The 18,522-nt window shown below is 46.7% G+C and overlaps 1 protein-coding gene across 1 annotated transcript; it reads right to left on the bottom strand.

The window, feature by feature from the left end:
- Positions 1 to 12,125: 12,125 nt before the first annotated feature.
- On the bottom strand, positions 12,126 to 18,496 carry LOC135900461 (uncharacterized). The gene is made up of 4 exons (XM_065429959.2): positions 18,128 to 18,496; positions 14,615 to 14,731; positions 12,807 to 12,890; positions 12,126 to 12,231 (listed from the first exon to the last, which is right to left on the bottom strand). Exons 1-3 carry the CDS (start codon positions 18,380 to 18,382, stop codon positions 12,807 to 12,809), a joined length of 456 nt encoding a protein of 151 aa, XP_065286031.2. The 5' UTR covers positions 18,383 to 18,496; the 3' UTR covers positions 12,126 to 12,231.
- Between the last annotated feature and the right edge of the window lie 26 nt (positions 18,497 to 18,522).

Here is an 18,522-nt window from a genome sequence, read left to right as displayed (position 1 = left end):
CCATGTGCCCATGTCCCAACATGCATGCTTAAATCAACCTTTGTGTAGGTGTAATCTAAACAAAGTAATCATTATGCAGGGTCTTAGGTTCTCTACTCAGTCACAGCTACCAGCACATGCATCGCAGGCCGGCTACATGTGGAAGCTACCTTGTCGGGGTGTCAGAAGGAACGCCGGAAAGTTTAAAAGTTTACATTACACCGGCACAATGACTAAATGGACATGTTACAGTTGACTTTCAGTAGTCTGCAGGCGGTGAAAGCAAAACTCTACATGCAAACTAACGTCGAGAACGAAAGACGTGTCTTTGGTTAGTTGCTCCTTGCTTAAATGACATAACGCAGTGCTCGTACATAACTAGGAAGAAACACATAAACACATGTCAGTGTCGCTACTAAAATTCGCGACGTAAATTTGTCTTAGCACTGCATTACCTTATTTATTATATAAGAAGTCAACAAAGACACCAAGGACCACACAGGGAAATTACTTGTACCTACTGATTCAATTAATGAAATGATAAATTAATTGAATTGAAAGTAGATAACAAAACAACTGACCGCAGGTGGGATACGAACCCATGTGTTCGAACGAACCCATATGCTGTTACCAATTCATCTACCGCGGCGCCGTTTTACCCTACACTCTCGAGGTTGTTTATGTTTTACTACTAGACATAATCCTGGGAGTGTTAGCCAGCGCCACCTCAGTAGCGAAAAAAACCTTCGTCGGGCAGACCGGCCGTTGTGTGGATGACCTAATGATGGAACGCGCAAACAATTTAAAAAAGAATATGAGGGCCCATCTCTCTGCGCAAGGCAGATCGTGTTACTGTAAGCTACCTTTTTCGAAGGTGAGAATCCTAGGTAGGAGCAGATATGAAACCGCGAAGAATCTGCTAGAGGCATATCACATTCACATCAGTGGCCAAGCATGTATTAGTCCAACATATGTTTCGTCATATGATGCGGAAATCAAATTGCTAGGTTCGTCACAAACAAGATGACTTGTCGCTTGCTCCTTGCCGCCCTCTTGTACCGAGAGTGTGCGTGGCATGTATGTAGCAGGCTTTGTGCCAAATAAATAGTTGTGTGTATAGCGCCATCTTTCTTGCTCTTGGGTCTGTCACTTAGAATCATTCTTTTCCTGTTTTTATGCTACAATATCTTGTCGTGCTTTTCTCTAGTTGTGCGAAATGACGTGACTAATTGCTTTGATCCTCTATGTACTCCGATGGTGCTCCTTTCGAAACCAGTGCAGTTATATTTTAGCTAAGTTGAGGGGATATTTGAAGCTTCGAAGATGAATCCCGCTGTCTTTGCTATTCGACTGCTATTTGTTTCGAGAATTCAGTGTTGGAGGCTTTCAAGTACTCACTGCGCTCGAATATTGCAAAAAAACAGCAGTTGTGGCAGTGTAGAGAAAAAAAAAAGAAAAAAAAGCTGACGCTAGAGCGGACTCTTTGATTGGATTTTTCACAGCAGGTTCGCAGTTATCGCCCAACCGAACGTCTTCTTAAGCGAACGCTTGGGCGAAATCACCTGGCCACAAGAGAAGTCTTGCTTTTGGCAGCCTACGAATTTTTGTTTCTGTTTAAACCAATAGCCGTATTATTAACCAGCATCACCTCGACTGAATTCCTTTGAAACAATGGGCGGTGCGAGAATATTGCAGTTAGCTCTAATCAACGAACATTACACTCTACTAATGGACGTGCTAGCGTGCTCTTTCTTGATTTGATTACTGTCACTATAATACTGCACCAGGGCGATCACTTTCTCTCTGTTTGTGATAATTTTCTCCGTTCATTTACATGCAGCCTTTACTTTAGGCGCATAAAATAAAGTAAGCCAGTCCTTTGTTTCCAAACAGACCCCACGCAACCGTAACACTTCACTTTGTTTTAAAATATTCAAATTTTTTTTCCTGAATTAGGATTCGACAGTCTATTGCTTGATTATTATTGTAATCCGATTCGAAATTCTTGCTATTCCAGTATACTACTAATCCTAAGACTTTCGCAGCAAATGTTTGGCCACGACTATGGGCGTCGATTTGTGGGCCAGTCAAGAACTGATGAGAGCTACCACTATAAAAAAATGGCTGTGGCTTAGGTAAGGTTAAGCCCAGGATGCGAAGCATACTAGCCTTTATTTTAGTTGTTGAACCACTGTTTAGCCTGGTGAACTGCTGTTGCTTGGCTATATTTGGTTCGGCTAGACGAAGAAACAACTCATGCATTACTTCTTCGCCTTCAAGAGTGGAACGCGACAGCGTTCCCGTCGACCCGCCAAGGGGTGTAAGACAATGGGCTACAGGGCAGCGACTACGCGCCCCGCATTGGACGCGCTGAGCGTCGAGCAAAGCAGCGTTCGGCGCGGCAACGAAATGTGCGCCTGAGCAAGAGACGCACGCCTTAGAAACAGCGCGTTTCTAAGGCAACACCGCATTCACTAGAGGCGCTTTTGTACCGCTTTGAAGCGTTGTACTCGTGGCTCAGTGGTAGCGTCTCCGTCCCACACTCCGGAGACCCTGGTTCGATTCCCACCCAGCCCGTCTTGCAAGAGTTGAGCCAAAGCCACTTCTCCTCTGTCGTGACGTCACGGTGTCACGTGATTTCATGGTCACCGCCGCGCCTGAGGAGCTGGGTTGAGCCCTCGTAATATGCTTCGCATAAAAGAAAATTTCATATTTCGCTAGCGTAGCCTTCACTGCAAGTAATACTCAGGATGTACGTGCTTATTTCAATGTGCGCTCCTAATTTCCAAATGCAATCTGTTCTGCAACATGTAAGAACAACACGTGCCTTAAATTGGTCTCCGACTTATGTGACGGGTCAGGTGCGTGCAAAATACAAATATAAAGTCTACTGTGTTCGTTCGTCACAGGTCTGATGATCGAATACGTTAGGTTTAATCGCATCTTGCAGCGTGTTCTTTTCTTCTTTGTTTTGTTATACCTGCGTTGTTATACCACTATTATTTGATACACCCTATATATATATATATTAGTAAAGACACATCGACTGAGGTGGGTGCGGGAAAATGGGAGCGTCGTTCTTGAAGCAGATGTGTACAATGACCGGATCATAGCGTTTCTATTTCTTATGCGTACGTTTTCTGCATGAAGAGACAAAGTGAGATGTGATATGAATAATGAATGAAGCTTGGCTGTGTTCTTTACGTGCTAAGAAAACACTATTCATTCTTTACTGACAAATATTCACGAAGTTCCAGTTGCACTCAAAGCGCCAAGCAAGGACAGCGACAAGGAGAGCATTTAAAGATCGCCGCACGCAGAGACGTCTTCCAGCATTTACCTGGAAACATAGGGTCTTTCACGTCTTTTGGCATTGGGGAGTACAGACAGACAAATATTACTTAAAAAGAAAGGGAAGTGCTAATAAAATGAGAAGGTTTCTGGTGCTTTAAGAAAGATGTTGCAGTGCTATTCAATTCCTGACATTATTTTCTCGACGGTGACTATTGCTACGCGTAAATTTTTCGATACGTATTTTTCAGTAATGAAATATTGTTCTTGACGTAACAAGGTCGTCATGACCGCGTGCGGTGCAGGGCGCCGCTGTGCGATTACCGGTTGTCGCGGCGGTGTGGTTTCTAACCACAACAATTTGAATAGGTAATTCGCCACCGTAGTGAAAAAGCGAAAAGCTTAAAACCCTACAAAAACAATGGCGCTTTGAAAGTACTTCATCGACAACTATTGCCATCTAACCTTAGTAGTGGTGTGTATGAAGTTAGCACGACTTAAGTTTAACTTGGTCAATATTAAAGCCAGTGGTGACGTCCGAAAGACGGGAACGTTCACGTTGAAGTTTTGATTTACAGTCGATCTTGGCAACGGTATGCTGGAACACAGTTGTCGTTTATCATAAGCACAACAGCTACGTTGAAGTGGTTGTCTTGCTTCTACTGCTCTTTCTATCGAAATGCGCGCCAATAATTAGCTATATTGCGAGTATAACATCGCAGACGTCTGCATGCTAGAGGCATGCTATACCAGAGCGACATTCTTGGTACCAGTAACCCTTGCCAGCTTTGTCCTTTCTAGCTATAAGAACAAATACACTAAGAAAACGTCGCCTGCAGCGGCATGGCGCCCTCTGCTCTGGGGGCCCACGGTGAATGTTGAAAAGGACACCACATAGCGGTCACCAGTACTAGCGTCTCGGACCCTGCGGAGTCTCTAGATATTACCTGCCTTGAGGCGATAGCGTAGCCATCAACTGTTCAAAAACAATTGCCAATGGTGACAGAATGTGCTGTTTTGTCACCACGTAATGTCTACTCATCACAATAACCAAACATAGAATGTAGACTAGGCTGACATTTACAGCACCTTTACGATACAAACCATCGGCGGCGAGTGAGTTGTCTTGCAGTGTCCCGTCGAGAAGAGCACTCACTTCGCTCTTCCGTCTTAGACGAGTCTGAAAGTGGTTATAACTAAACAATAAAAGATAAATTTCCGACACCACTTTATTCTAGCATGGAAGTGAAAACAGGTATCTGATTTTATTGCGATAGCAATTATTATACGCTCCAGGTGAATTTATGTTGTCGCCGTCGCCGTGATGTTCTGCATAAAGTCCAATTGCGGTAACAATGCGGCCGCGTGCCGTATGCTGCAGCTGCAAGCGAAAGCTTGTAGGGTGAGCAGAGAAGTATGGTGGCTTGATGAGGCGTTGTCTTCTCGCACTCGCAAGGAAGGAAGGAAGGCGGGGAGGCTGCGCGTCGTCCTATCCCGCGCGCAAGGAAGGGAGAGGGTGGTGTAGGGGCGACATGCGTGCGCGCTAGGAGGAGGTATGGAAATGGGTCAAATTAGTGCGCATCTCCAGTTCTACTGCAGCTGCCGTGGCTGAGTACGGCCACGCGCATTCTATCTTGGAGGCTACCTCCGCTTCGAAGGCTAACCGAGCGGATATAGCTGATGGCTTCTTGGGAGCTGTGTCCTCCCGCGCCAAGTTTGCGTTGAAGCAAGAAGCAGCACGAAGGGGAATTCGCTCGCCACTGCCGAGACTCTTCTTTGTTCCAGCGTTCTGACAGCGAGTGTCCGCGGTGATCGAGCGAGATGCGTTCGGGGATGACTGTGCAAGCCTGACAACGTATTTGCTAATTTAGTTAGTCATCCGATATTTACAGAAGCTTATCTAGCTGTTAAAACGACCAACCTTGCTTTGTATAGCTGTCTGATAATTTGCAATCGCCATCCATGCTTCGCCTGTCGAGTGAAACTGTGGCTTTCTTTCATTTATGTCACTTGGGTAGGTGGGCCCGACGAGTAAGGTGGTGGCGGTCGTGCCTGAGTAGCTGTCCTCACCGGCTCAAGTAGCACTTGGACTGATTCACTCACCGGCAGATAAATGGGGCCGTTTGGAGCCGAAAAAGCTATAAATTGTCTGCTGCACCTGGCAAAAGGCTACGCGCCGCACCGCCGCTCTGCCCATACCAAAAACCGTGCATCTCATGCACCGACATATAGAAATCGGATCGTTTAACACGCGGAAACTTGTTCCGGCAACGAAAATATCTTTATGCTTTGCTAAAATACACTAATGATCTGGAACGAAACGAGACAGTGCGAAATATAGACCCGTGCAAGCTGTACCTTAAGCGACAGCAAGCGGTGGCAGCGTTGGCATTCTGTTGACACGTGTGAGAAATTGGGAGTCCTCGCTGAGCAGGTCAAAGTGTCTCGTTGTCGCGACTTGCGCTGGCCAGTCGGCATGCTCAGGAGCTAGAGACGAACGGTACGGCCAAGAAATACACAAGCAGCAGTTTCTCTGGCGACATGTTTACTGGCACAAAGCGGGGACAATGACATGTTTATTTCGAAGGAAATGCGATTCACTGAACACTAATGCCAAGCCTGTTTGACGAATTTCTCCAAACAAATACGAATATAACTCCACCTGAAAACAAAAATATGATTATACTTGCACTCGAAAGCACCCGTACACCAGGAGTCCTGCCACAGTATGTTACGTGCAATGAATTGCCGTAAAACGCGCCGAAATTCACCTGCATCTCCGTGCAGACATTCGCCGCGCATTTTCGTACAATATGGGACACACACAGGACTGACCTGCAACTACCTAAAATAGCTGAAGGTGGTATTTCCCAAATGCCGGTGCAATTGGTGCAATTCCACTGTAACTTGCTCCGCGCTTCAAGGCACCGTGGTTGGCCAACTATTACAACCGTGATCACGGTTCACTGATTCGAGTGCAGTTACGACAGCGACAAGCTTCAGATGAAACAGAAAAGTTGACTTGAACGGCAAAATATGTAGTAGTCTTGGCTGCGCAGGACACATCTCAGGAAGTTCAGCGCAACGTTCAAATCAGGCGTCTCGGTGATGCTTATGATGGCGTCACGATCGTCTTCACCCCTTATGAACAACGCGTCGTCACTAGCAGCCACTGCCATATTTTTTTTTTACCAAAGTGGGTTTCGGATCATTATAATCTGTTAAACAGCAGTCTTTCTACTCGGAAGGTGAATAGTGACTAACTATAATAATTCGCTGCGAGCTCAGATTTCTTTAAACGCGCTTAAGCAGCCCTTTACGCAGCATTATGCGGAGCTCTATGTTAATATCAAAAGTACTGCTGATGCGAAAGTATGAACGTAATAGAAGGAAGACAAAAATAAGCAATACAATAAAGTTATATAGACAGATAAATAACAAAACGGAAAGCTGCATCAAGAAGTTCTCGCACCCTTCGCATCCCGTATGTTGTATGGGTATGCGACGGTACGAAATGTACCCGAGGCTTTGCTTACGTATTGTATTCTATTGCATTGTCATAAACATAAAGATGATTTCTTTTTCGAAGTAGTTCTACTTGCTTCGTTGGCCCCAACCGTTTATAGTATCTTTATCGGTGTTGGAAGCTGTGTTAGCCAGGCAGCTGCTGCCCCTTTCTTGTTCTATATCGCTACATGGTAGCACTAAAACAATTTCACAACATTGTTGCACGTACAGACGGGCGGCTTCTGGCACTGGCAGACTCGGTTGCCGTAAGCGGTCCCCTCTCCACACCACCCTTCTTTCAGTGTCCAGACTTTGTCCAGTTCGTAACTCAGAGTACCCCAGCGAAACTTCCGGGCTCCCGTCATATTTCTTATATTCATTACCTACCTGCCTACTAACATCAGTGTCAAAGTAAAACTGTTTGCAGACGAATGTATTTCATAGCGTGACGTAATTCAGAAGCATGCCACGTCCAACTAACCGGTGCCTTATAGAATCCTTAGGCAGATGAAGCATTGAGTGGCAAATGAACGTCGATGTTTGAGAACGCACGCTCTTTCACATACACAGAAAAGAAAGAGAACCGAACAGGCATATATCCATCAGTATACGCTAAACGATTCAGCACTACCTTCAGTTCAACACAATAGCCATCTCGTATTACTCAAGGGCACGAGGAAGGCTTATCAACAGGAAAATTGTCCTTCACCTGAGTCTAACTTGAAGCTCCAAATGAAACCTATACGTCCTGGTGCCTGGTTTTATCCCCAGACAAAGACATATTCGTCTTTTACCGTGAAGCTTCTTTTTCTGAGGAACCCGTTTCGTTTCTCAACCAAGCGGTAGCGCTAGTATCTAGGCTAAGCCATCGGGGTGTGGCACCCAAGAGGCTAGCTCATAGGCAAAAAGATAACGTGTAAATTCAATTCACATTCCTTTGTTCTTGATGTGTGCCTTTGAAACCCGCAATGGCGATCTAAACAACAAAAACAAAATTTTAGCATTTAAAGATATCAGTCAGTTTTTTATTGAAAGGTTCCTTAAGCGAATAAACTTAATGTGTCAGAGGCGTCAGTGTTTCTTAACCTTGTTGTGCACACCTAAAGCGCACGAATGTGGATTCTTCCAGTTTCTTTAATAGTATTGCTTCAACGTCAACGGTATCGCACTGCAGCGCCTTATAACGGCAACTAAACTCCAAGATTGGCAGTAGTAGGCGCGCAAGCAATCAGGCACTCAAGGTCAACTCGACGCATACCAGAGTGCTTTTATTGCGAAAGCCATCATAGTCATCATCATCACTCGAGCCGCGTTCGCTTTGTCGCCGTTGGCCCCACCGTGGCTGTGCTGTCCCCGTGTCAGTTGGTTGGGGAGCAGGCCCAATGAATAGTGTCAAATGCCCTTGAGGGCAGTAAGGGAGAAAATGAAAGGCCCGGCATGCAAACATATTTTCAGCAAAAATTTGGAGGACGCTTTAGCTTCGCCTTTAAGAGTGGAACGCGATAGCATTCACAGGTCCCTAACTGCTTCTCATGCTTACCAGCAACATCAGCGTATGTAATCGTAATGTTTACTCGGAAATGCTGGTGGCGAACGCTATGCACGAAGGCGAGCGGGCGAGCTTTCTGGTAGAAACCCTGCGTCTTGCGTGAGCCGCGGATGCATACGGATCTGAGCGCCATCTGTATGGCTTGCAAGAAACCGGGCGCAGTGCGTCGCTCTATGAATTATAAAAACGCCGGAAAATGGGTTTATCTTCGAGTTTCCGCGTTACAGATTTATGTTTTCTGGTAAATTACAATTACAATCCGACGCTATCGTGTCTGTATGTTTTGTTTAGGTTATATTTTACGATTTTTCTGACGCATCTTACTATGAGGAATTCAATTAGTTCAGTAACGCATCTGCGCCACGCGGAGGGCCTGCGTGGTTGTGGCCCAGAATGAGTTTTCGCCGAACGACGATCGATGCAAATTGTTAGCCACAAGTTCTCATCCACGCGGGCCTCTTAACCCCGTCGCATTGGAACCACGAATCGAAGTATGCAAAGCTTTACACATGGTAGGACTATGCGAAATGACTGTCTCTACTTCGGTGGCTTCTTGCATTTCTTATGTAGAATGCTTCATGCGGCCGCGTACCCTCCTACGGCGCTGCTGAATTCGTTGTTTCCTTCGCGAAATATGCTTTTCCCGCGCTACAAACGCACATACATTGAGGAATCACACTGGTTGTCTACAGTTTCCTATCAATTGCTACAGGGAACCCTAGCGGCTGCGATCGTTCTGCCGCCATGGAACTGATAGGTAGCTCATGGGCTTGTCTGATCTTCGTGCTAGCGGCTTCAGAAGTTCTTGTGGCTTCGTTTATTATGGTTTATGAGAACCTAAATTTCAAAGCGTTTTATGCTTTTCTGAATGCAGAGGGTAATAAGATTCTGCAAGCAGCACAATCGCTACTGATTGCAGTGGCTCTGCTTTCACCTGCGTCCGTGGCGTAATGGTTTCAATATCCGGCTACAGTGCTGGAGGTGCTGTGTGCAAATGCTGCCATCCGACAATTTTAGTAGCGTTTATTAATGCAAAAGAATTATATGTGCGCCGAGACAGAAACGCCGGCGTTTTGCATAATGAGTTGTACGTGTGCGATTGCACGCTTAATGTGAAGGCGTGGGATCGTTCCCCAGTATCAGCAAGGTGTTTTTTCACTCACTTTCATTGCCATTAATTTATTATTTTTATGCGAAGCATATTACGAGAGCTCAACCCAGCTCCTCAGGCGCGGCGGTGTCGCCTTCAATACCACGTGACACCGTGACGTCACGACAGAGGAGAAACCGGGCTCCAACTCGCGCCGTCGCTCGCGGCGTCGCGGCGGTATATAAGCAGCTGCGCTTGCCTCTGCTAGACACTCAGGAGGTGAGATGCCTCCTGGAGGCAGAGCTGCTCGTTGGAATGAGAAGCGAAGGTGCGGCGTGCTACAGAGACTGATTTTCTAGGTGGCTTTGGCTCAACTCTTGCAAGATGGGCTGGGTGGGAATCGAACCAGGGTCTCCGGAGTGTGAGACGGAGACGCTACCACTGAGCCACGAGTACGATGCTTCAAAGCGGTACAAAAGCGCCTCTAGTGAATGCGGTGTTGCCTTAGAAACGAGCTGTTTCTAAGGCTCAGGCGTGCGTCGCTTGCTCAAGCGCACATTCCGTTGCCGCGCCGAACGCTGGGTTGCTCGACGCTCACCGCGTCCAATGCGGGGCGCGTAGTCGCTGCGCCGTAGCCCATTGTCTTACACCCCTTGGCGGGTCGACGGGAACGCTGTCGCGTTCCACTCTTGAATGCGAAGCAGAGTAACGCATGAGTTGTTTCTTCGTCTAGCCGAACCAAATATAACCAAGCAACAGCAGTTCACCAGGCTAAACAGTGGTTCAACAACTAAAATAAAGGCTAGTATGCTTCGCATCCTGGGCTTAACCTTAGCTAAGCCACAGCCATGTTTTTCAATTCGGTTAGTAAGTACAAGAAATTTCCCGTAATGTCGTTCCTGTTGGCTTTTTTTGTGGGGTTCCCATGGTATGACTGCAATAGATGGTAGTTTATGAACTTGCGTAGCTTTTTTTTTGATAGAAAACGAGTAACGTCGTGGCTCTTTGAACTGATCATTTTCACCAATACATTGTCTTATAAGGGCAACAATGCGCAACGAGTATTTATGTGCGAGAAAACTTGCCGCATTAAGGTGCTAGTAATGAAATTTTGCAAATTCAGAAGAAAGCCACCGCAGTGAATGAACCCACAACAACGACTGAACCATCACGCGCACATGCTATTAGGCAAATTCATCTACTAAGCACGATTCCTCGGGAAGTTCGACGATCGGAGCGTCAGGGTCAATCGACTTCACAGTTGTGTGGCTGCGAAAACGACGATGTGAAACGCTTGCAGGGTCACGCTCCACTCATTTTCATAGGTAAGCTGGTAAACCGCTCATCACCGAGTCTTCACAGGCGTTGCTACGCAGTGGAGACGCAGGATACCGTTATGCTTTTCGCGTTGTGCATATGTGCTGCGCGCGCGTTCTTATGCTGAACAGGTGCGGCGGGGAAACATTCTTGTGAGCTTAAGGCTCAGTAGCTGTGTAGTCAAATCCTTGTAAGACTTCCATCCATCTCCATCTAAAAATCCATCTAATACCATCGGGGAGTTACATCTGTAATGCTGCCCCTGACGTCAGCGTTTGCGAGACGCCTGCTAGCTGTCAAGTTGTGGCGCTTGGGCATAGTAGCGGCTGCCAAGAATGGTGCGCCCCGACAACTTGTCGTCGCGGGGTACGGTTAGAATACCAGGAAGAAGCAGCGAGCCCTGGGCTAAATTTTTCTGTCCCTCGCAGTGCTTCGCTCTCCTGGCGAATTCGCCAGATGTGTTTGAAACGCACGATTTCGAATGACAGCGTTCATCTGTACATAACGATACCATAGAGAAAGAAATTTCTATGACGATACAGTGACAGCCCTATAGGATATAGTCATTGCGCTATGATCCCGTAAACACCATTGCATGCGAAAATGAATTGCCCAATGCATCTTCGGCGCACCACCATTTTCACTCGCTCTCCGGTAATATGTTCTCGGGCCATAACTTTTGGATATACTTAGACGGTAGCGAAATTTCGCGAGACTAGAGCTGGACGCGTCGGGGCCAACGAGGGAAAGCTTGCCTGGCACGCTGTTCCAAGCGCAGCTAGCCAACGCCGAGTTGTCACAGTGCCGGAACGCCATGGCCCGTCGACAGCGAACGCGTTCCGCGTTATCTTCCATTTAGCACTTAGCAAGCAACGCTGCGGACTCTACGCAATTAGTCGCTTCAAAGACTCACTGCGCACGTTTCGTAGTGAAGTTATTGATCTACACACTTTCTAAAGAACCAACGAATTCTTACGTTACAACTTCCAACTTGTAGACTCGAATTGCGTGTGGTCACTATGTAAAAAAAACGTGTTGTTTGCGCACCTTTGTGACTCCAGTATGTGGCGTACTTTGTTTTGGTCGCGAGTGCAAACGATGCGTTGTAGCCGCTAGACGCAGTATTATGCCCCTCCACTCATTTTGTGATAAACAGGCTTCGACCGACGCGTTTCATATAATTGAAACGTCATATTTTTGAGACAAGTATGAAACGCACTATTTTTGGTCGCCGTTGCGAACAGTGAGATAAGTCTCCCTAAAACATGGTAGCGTTTCCTGCTGTGTATAAAAACGGGGTATAAGGTCACGCAATCTCGTGAAACGGAGAGTAAGTACGAAAGTCATCTTCCGAGAATTTCGCCCTCTGTCCATAAAAGCAGTACTCGTTGCTAAGTGTTCATCACACTTTATTCATTCCTAAGTCTGCAGCTCGCGCCTGGCGCTGTCGCGCTTCAGGGGGCCACAAAAGCGGAATCTTGCTTGGCGGCACGTTAGCCTGAAACGAAAAAAAAACAAGAAATTCTAATGTAACGAGCGTACTCGTCAATACGATGATTATGTGAGCGTAAATTTTGGTAGAGGTAGTTCGATAGCGAACTATAAGCTATAGGGGCTTGTTGGTGCGGCATATCCCATGTTCTTGTAGTTCAAGCTGAACAAGGGCAACAGAAAGGCAGACACAGTGCTGTGTGTGTTAGATGTACCTTTCTGTTGTCCTTGTCCAGCTTGCCCTACACCAATATAGGATATGCGATAACGGAACTTCCAGCTGGATCGAAAATAACTGTCTGGTTTTCAATTGTACGGAAAGAAGGGTGAAAGAACGGTGAAAGAAGGGTGTGCTCATACTGATGACACAGAAAAAAATTACTTTGCGTATATATTGGAGTTGAACGTGACCGGCTGCACTTATTCACGTTAGGCAGCAAAATGGGTGACATTCGCGTTAATTGAAGGATGGGGTACAAAAGGCTTGCTTTTAAAGTGCGATAGGAAAATAAATGGAAGGAAAAAAAAGCTTGCGTAGACATTGCCGTTTGCGGTGGCTGTACTGAGGGAATCATTACGTACCTACATGTATCGCTTGCACCAAGCGGTCTGGATCTCTGAAGTGCCTCGATAGAATCTGAACTTTGCCTGGCACAGCCCATTTGGCTGAAATAAAAGAATACGAAAATCTAAGAAGCACATATGGGAACGTACAGAACCACTCATGATGATTGTCGTAGAAAGCTAGTCATTGTTCGACTGTCTTTACCACTCTTCTGCATGATGGAGCTTCTGGTCATTTGGCCAAGGCAGCTTCATGTGCTGAGTCACTTCACTTATCATGCAGCCGCTTTGTTTGAAGCAATGGCTGTAGTGACACACAACAGGACAACCCGGAAGGACTGCGTATATCGAGCGCAGTTATGCTCCCGCCACTGGTGGAACGACGAAATGACTGACGCGACAAAGTGTAGTAGGCGTGGCCCATGTCCTACACATGCCCTCCAGCAGGTGACATATCAGAAGCGCTTTTCTCGTTTTGTCTTTCACTGCACCGCACTGCTTCTCGCCCTTTTTCGTCCTCTAGCGTCAAGCACCTGCGGCAACAAAATCCTTCTGGCTCTTGAAAACCTTTACAATGAATCGGAATTGAAATAGATGGATTGCCTTTACAATGTCCGCTTAACATTGCTCGCCTGACCTGCATGAATGTTTCGGCGACACAATTCCACGGGCTAGTTTATACCGAATGCGCCCTGCGGTCTCATATCGAGGGAACGGTTACGCTCCTTTGCACGCGCCTGGCCATGTAAGGAGTCCTTGAAGAATTGGAGCTAAATAATGATCGTTGATGTAGCCACACGTCTGCTGTGAATGCATGATTTTCGAAGAACGCCCAACGGATGGCGAAAATTTTTTAACATCACAATCAGACAACAATATGCTATCGCCTGGCAACCAGCGCTTTTTTTTGTTGAAGCAAGGTTTGGGTAGGGGCTAGTTGGTATTCCATGGTATCAATTGTCACTTACAGCGCACACATAGACGAGGGACAAAAAGGACGACGAAACAAGCGATGACTTCCAACTAATCTTTATTTTGAGAAACAAACGTATATATATTGAGACACCAAGACAAAAGCACCACCTACAAAGCATCAACCCGACTTGAGTATGCATTCAAAATTCATGACCTAAGATGAACGAGAGTGCAGGTGCGAGCTCAGAAAAACCTGAGGTCGCACCAGCGCTCTCGTTGATCTGTCCTGTGCTATCTTCAGGATGGGCCCATGCACGCAAGGGCAGTGCTTAACGCCGGCTTCACCTCGGCCGTGGGTCGGCCGGGCATTGCGCTTTCTTCGAGATCGGCCCACGCACGGGAAGTTTTTTTTCTACGACATAGAAATTTCCTGGGACGATAGAGGTATACAGCTTCACTGTAAAAATATGTTTGATGATGCATGTGTCCCGAGCACAAGTGGTGCTTGTGACGCTCCACGTATGACGCAAACGGTGCTTAAGTTATCCTCTCGCTCGGCGTTCAGGGAGCCGTAGCTCGGTGGTATAGGCTTGTTGATCCGAGCGGAACTGTTCGGGTTTGAAAGAGCTCATTTGGCTGTAGTGGCTATACCTAATCAAAGTCAAGCCTGTGCTTATCAGGAGTTATAAGACTTACAAAAGTCGTTTTACAACTAATGCGTGTATTTATTTCCATCGTTTCTGTAGCCTAGTGTCCATACACCGCGAGCGGCAAGCACAAGATGTTTCACGAAGCCTGCTGCGACAGCGCCCCCGATAGAGCCTACTGGATAATTTACGTTTCTCCATAAACCTCTCTTGTCCTGAGACTTCCCTAAGATGCGGCTACTACACATTCCTCGGTTTTCTTACCTTGTAGGCAATGGGCAGGCACTCATCAACTGAGTAGTTGCTCGGGATGACACAGCTGCTTGGAGTGGTCTTGAATTCCACGCGGATGATGACTTCCTTGGAGAGATCCCTGTAGTTCTTTGAATAAACCCAAAACGCGATGCACTTTATTAACAGGACAGCCGTGACATGTCAATAGCGCTGGGTATCCCAACTATCATGCACCAGGAGTTAAGATATACAAGTGCCACGTAGCTGGGAAGGACCAAGGTAATGTTTGCTGTCGCTAGGAGATACTGACACTTGTTTCATGCCTACTAATTACATGATTAGTCTTAATTATTCAGCTTCTCAAATATAATTAGGTGAAACGTGTCAATGATAAAATTGTAGAGCAACGTCAAAAAACTTTCGATACAGCTTTCGGTTGGTCAGTATGTGTTACATAAATGTTTTCCCATGCGTGAAAGGAGTCCGCCAATACATGCAAAGTGCCTCGAGCGGCCAGTCGCGTGGCAATTTTGCGTGCATTTGCGGGCTTCTCATCTAGTGACGACCAGGTAAATCAGAATGTGCACAACTGTCATTGCAGTGACGAACCTTATACTACTAAGCCGCTGATGTAAAGAGTCGGAAAGGAAAATATGGTGACCATGCAGTTCACTTTAATTTTTTTTCGACACATCACAAAAACATCCTTAATGCTTTTAGGTAGAACGAAACATTACGAGATGTTCCTAGCAGTGTTGTGGCTGCCACCACATCTCCGGGAGCACGGTATTTCATGAAGGTTATGTTTTACGGACAAGCTCAATCTCTCTAAGGCTTACGAACCGTGATAGCCTCAAATGCAGTTGTGTACTGACACTATGTGAAAAGCTAGGCGAAAAAAAAAAAAAACTGGCATCCCGAAAGGTGCCGCCATGCTGCTGCCTGCGATTTCCGTAATGCTAAAAATAATTAAAATGATCCAAAAATGCACATCCACACGAAGCACATACGTATGGACAATGTGTGAAGCTCATTCCGTATATTTCTGAGAGAGACCGATGGCTGTATTTACAGATATTGCGCTGCATGATAGGGTGCTTTCGCTTGCACCTGAACTGGAGGGTGCCCTGATACCGAGGAAAGCTATTAGTCGCGTTTTATTGTGCTTCTAGTTTGAATCGCATGTGGTCGTCCAACTCCGCTAAGTAGGTTATATGAACTTCAGGAGTGGCAGTCCCAGCCGTCGCCTACGGGAAGGAGCGACGCCGGCAGCGGCCATATTGCTAGTAGCAGAAGAGCGCTACTCCAGCATGGAGGGCCGCGGTATACGCGCGGCGCTCCGTGTGTTTGAGGGTCCGCGATGGAAAATGGAAACAAGATAAGAAGCCCCCTTTAGAAAGTATACAAGCCCGCATTTGCATGTCGCTGTTATCGATGAAAGAAATGTTCCTGCGTCGATTTATTGCTGCAGGCCTTGAGAAAAGCAATCAGCAGGACGCTTCGCCAATCACACTTCCTCGCTTTGTTGAATTACGAACGGTCTCCCCATACAAGTTAGGCTTGCGTGATGTGAGTGTGTAATGAACATTCATCATTGTTTACCCACTAATTAACGTGAAAGATAAGATAGGCGCTGTTGTGTGCCGTGTGAAGTGAACGGTCTTCGAACTTGTGCCGTGCATCACCGTGCAGCCTGAGTAAGGCTTTGCCGTGTTCCATTGTGTCGTGGGCATTTATGAAGTCATGTTTGTCTAATAGCCTTGGTGGATGGTATGAATGACGACGCCTTCCTCGCCAGCAGGGATAAACACTTTAGCAATCGCCTGTTCACTTTATTTTGCGACGGCAGTACCAAGTAACGATCGACTAATGAAGCTCTACGGCCACCCGCTTTTCTTGTGCTGTTTACTGTTCTTATAGTAGTAATTGCGCTTGGTACAGTAATAACTATAGTAATTTTTTCTTTTTTTTTGAGAGGCCGAAAGTCCCTATCACTTTACGTTTAAGTACGGTAATTCCTTATTATATTAATACACAACACCAACAAGCTCGTTTGCACAATGTGCCGCAAGCTATGTGTTTAGTATCCCGAACAACTTGATAATCGTACGCTGAAGCCAGAGCCTGCGCCATGAACTTCCCTGTGGACGTCATTCTGTATGTCATATGTGCACACAAATATTGGGGCCATTCATCCACCCCGTAGAGCTTCAGTCAGAAATGCTATACAGACATAGGTACAGCAAAAAACATTTCCAATTGAGGCCCAAATTTCTGCAATGCATAATGGTTAAGTTAAGCTAAGTTTGCTACTCAGGATTCGCGTTCAGTAATTTTTAAATATTACTACCTTGAAAGCAGGTTTACGCTTTTGCTTCGAAATTTGCTCGTTAAGTACACTTAGTGAAGTGGTGTTCCAAAAGCCTTAGATAGCACCCTGCAATATCGTTGTAGTAGGGCTTACGCTCTTGTGTTCACAACAGAGTGGCTTGCCGGGCTAGCTGGTGCAAATTATTGAACAGGAAACCTGCGCAACAGAAAGGCGCGCACGCATTAAGAGCGCTAGTTCCAGCGGTCGACGCTAGGGGTTACTTATATGCGCCTAACGAAACCGTTTATTTTCATGCCATTAACGGAAACACTCGTTTCCGTGCAATGAAGCGGTGATTCTTGTTGACCTTGCGCGCAAGAAAATAGAGATTTAAATAGAGTGCAGAAATCCATTGCGAAAAAAACAAACAGCGGACAGTGACAGGCGCCATGCGATTATCGAGCAAACGATAAATAATTGTGGCATACTCAGCAACTTCCCCAGGCGTCGACCGCTGGAAGAAGCCCTCCTTGGCCGGAGTCACCGATGAGGCAGTGGTCAAAAAGATATCGCATGACCACCACAAATTACATTCGCTCATGCCGTGCAGTATGCACTGCTGCCCTTAGCACACGGACATCTGGTTGGGCCACTGCTCGCAAGCTCCATTTACTTTCTGGGGCATCTGTACGACAGTCCTGAACAGACGATGCGAGCTGATGTTACAAGTGAAACGTTACACCCGGTGTCATGTTTACGCGACTGCCGTAGCTATGACCTACTGAGGTGCCGCAGTACCCTCGGATAGCACGCCACAATCAGTTAAATGCTGTTGCAACATTGCGCAACCAAGAAACACGACGAACCTACTCTGCGGTCTGCAACGACCGCTGCTGCGATTCGAGCTTCGTGCCCCTAGCAAGATGGCGGTGACCGCCTTCACTTTTGGAGAGCCACCGCCACTCCAGAAGGTTGCGTGTACGACCTGCCTACACTCTGCACAGCGTACATACATGTCGGTGCCCTTACGGTTGCCGATTTCAATGTACGGGCGATACGAATAGCTTTTTGCCCAGAATGCATTATAACAACTCTATGAAGGATGCAAGAGCCTCGTTCTAGTAATCACATGTTTACTACGCGATCCCATGTAGCACTTGGACACTGTGCTCACTTGTTACTTACGAACTACATACTTGTTGCCCGAAAACTACGATACGACCAACACTCACCTGACGTGCTCCACGAGTGATACGAAGGACAGTGTTGAGGTTGCCCCTGCTCGGTTGGATTCCGCCTTTCTTTAGGGCTTCGTGCGCAAAGTGCACAAAGCTGGTGCTGCCTTTAACTTCACGCGGAGGTGCCAAAGTGCACTTGCTTGGCTCCTCACGGTGACGGCGATACCGTATGCAGCCTTCAAACACGTCCGGCATCTGCGCGTAGGTGACTGCAGCGCAAAGCAGGATGACCACGGCGAACTTGAACATGGCTTCTGCTGGCTACAAGGCCTTGTCCTCGGAGGTGGCAGACTTGTGAAGAGACGGTGTTCCGCAAGCCGCGAAAAGTAGAACGTTGGCTGTCAGAAGCGGCACTGGTTTTAACGCAATTTCTAGGGGATGGGGGGGGG

The sequence above is a fragment of the Dermacentor albipictus genome, chromosome 7 (assembly GCF_038994185.2).
Source record: "Dermacentor albipictus isolate Rhodes 1998 colony chromosome 7, USDA_Dalb.pri_finalv2, whole genome shotgun sequence".
Classification (NCBI taxonomy): Eukaryota; Metazoa; Arthropoda; class Arachnida; order Ixodida; family Ixodidae; genus Dermacentor; species Dermacentor albipictus.
The sequence above is the reverse complement of the archived record's forward strand: the minus strand, read 5'-3'. Positions and strand labels throughout refer to the sequence as shown.

Coding starts and splice junctions, on each gene's coding strand:
- LOC135900461 (XM_065429959.2), bottom strand. CDS start 18,382: ATGTTCAAGTTCGCCGTGGTCATCCTGCTTTGCGCTGCAGTCACCTAC. Junction 14,732..18,127: donor TCACTCGTGGAGCACGTCAG/GTGAGTGTTGGT, acceptor GTTTATTCAAAG/AACTACAGGGATCTCTCCAA. Junction 12,891..14,614: donor GCCTGCCCATTGCCTACAAG/GTAAGAAAACCG, acceptor CTTTTATTTCAG/CCAAATGGGCTGTGCCAGGC.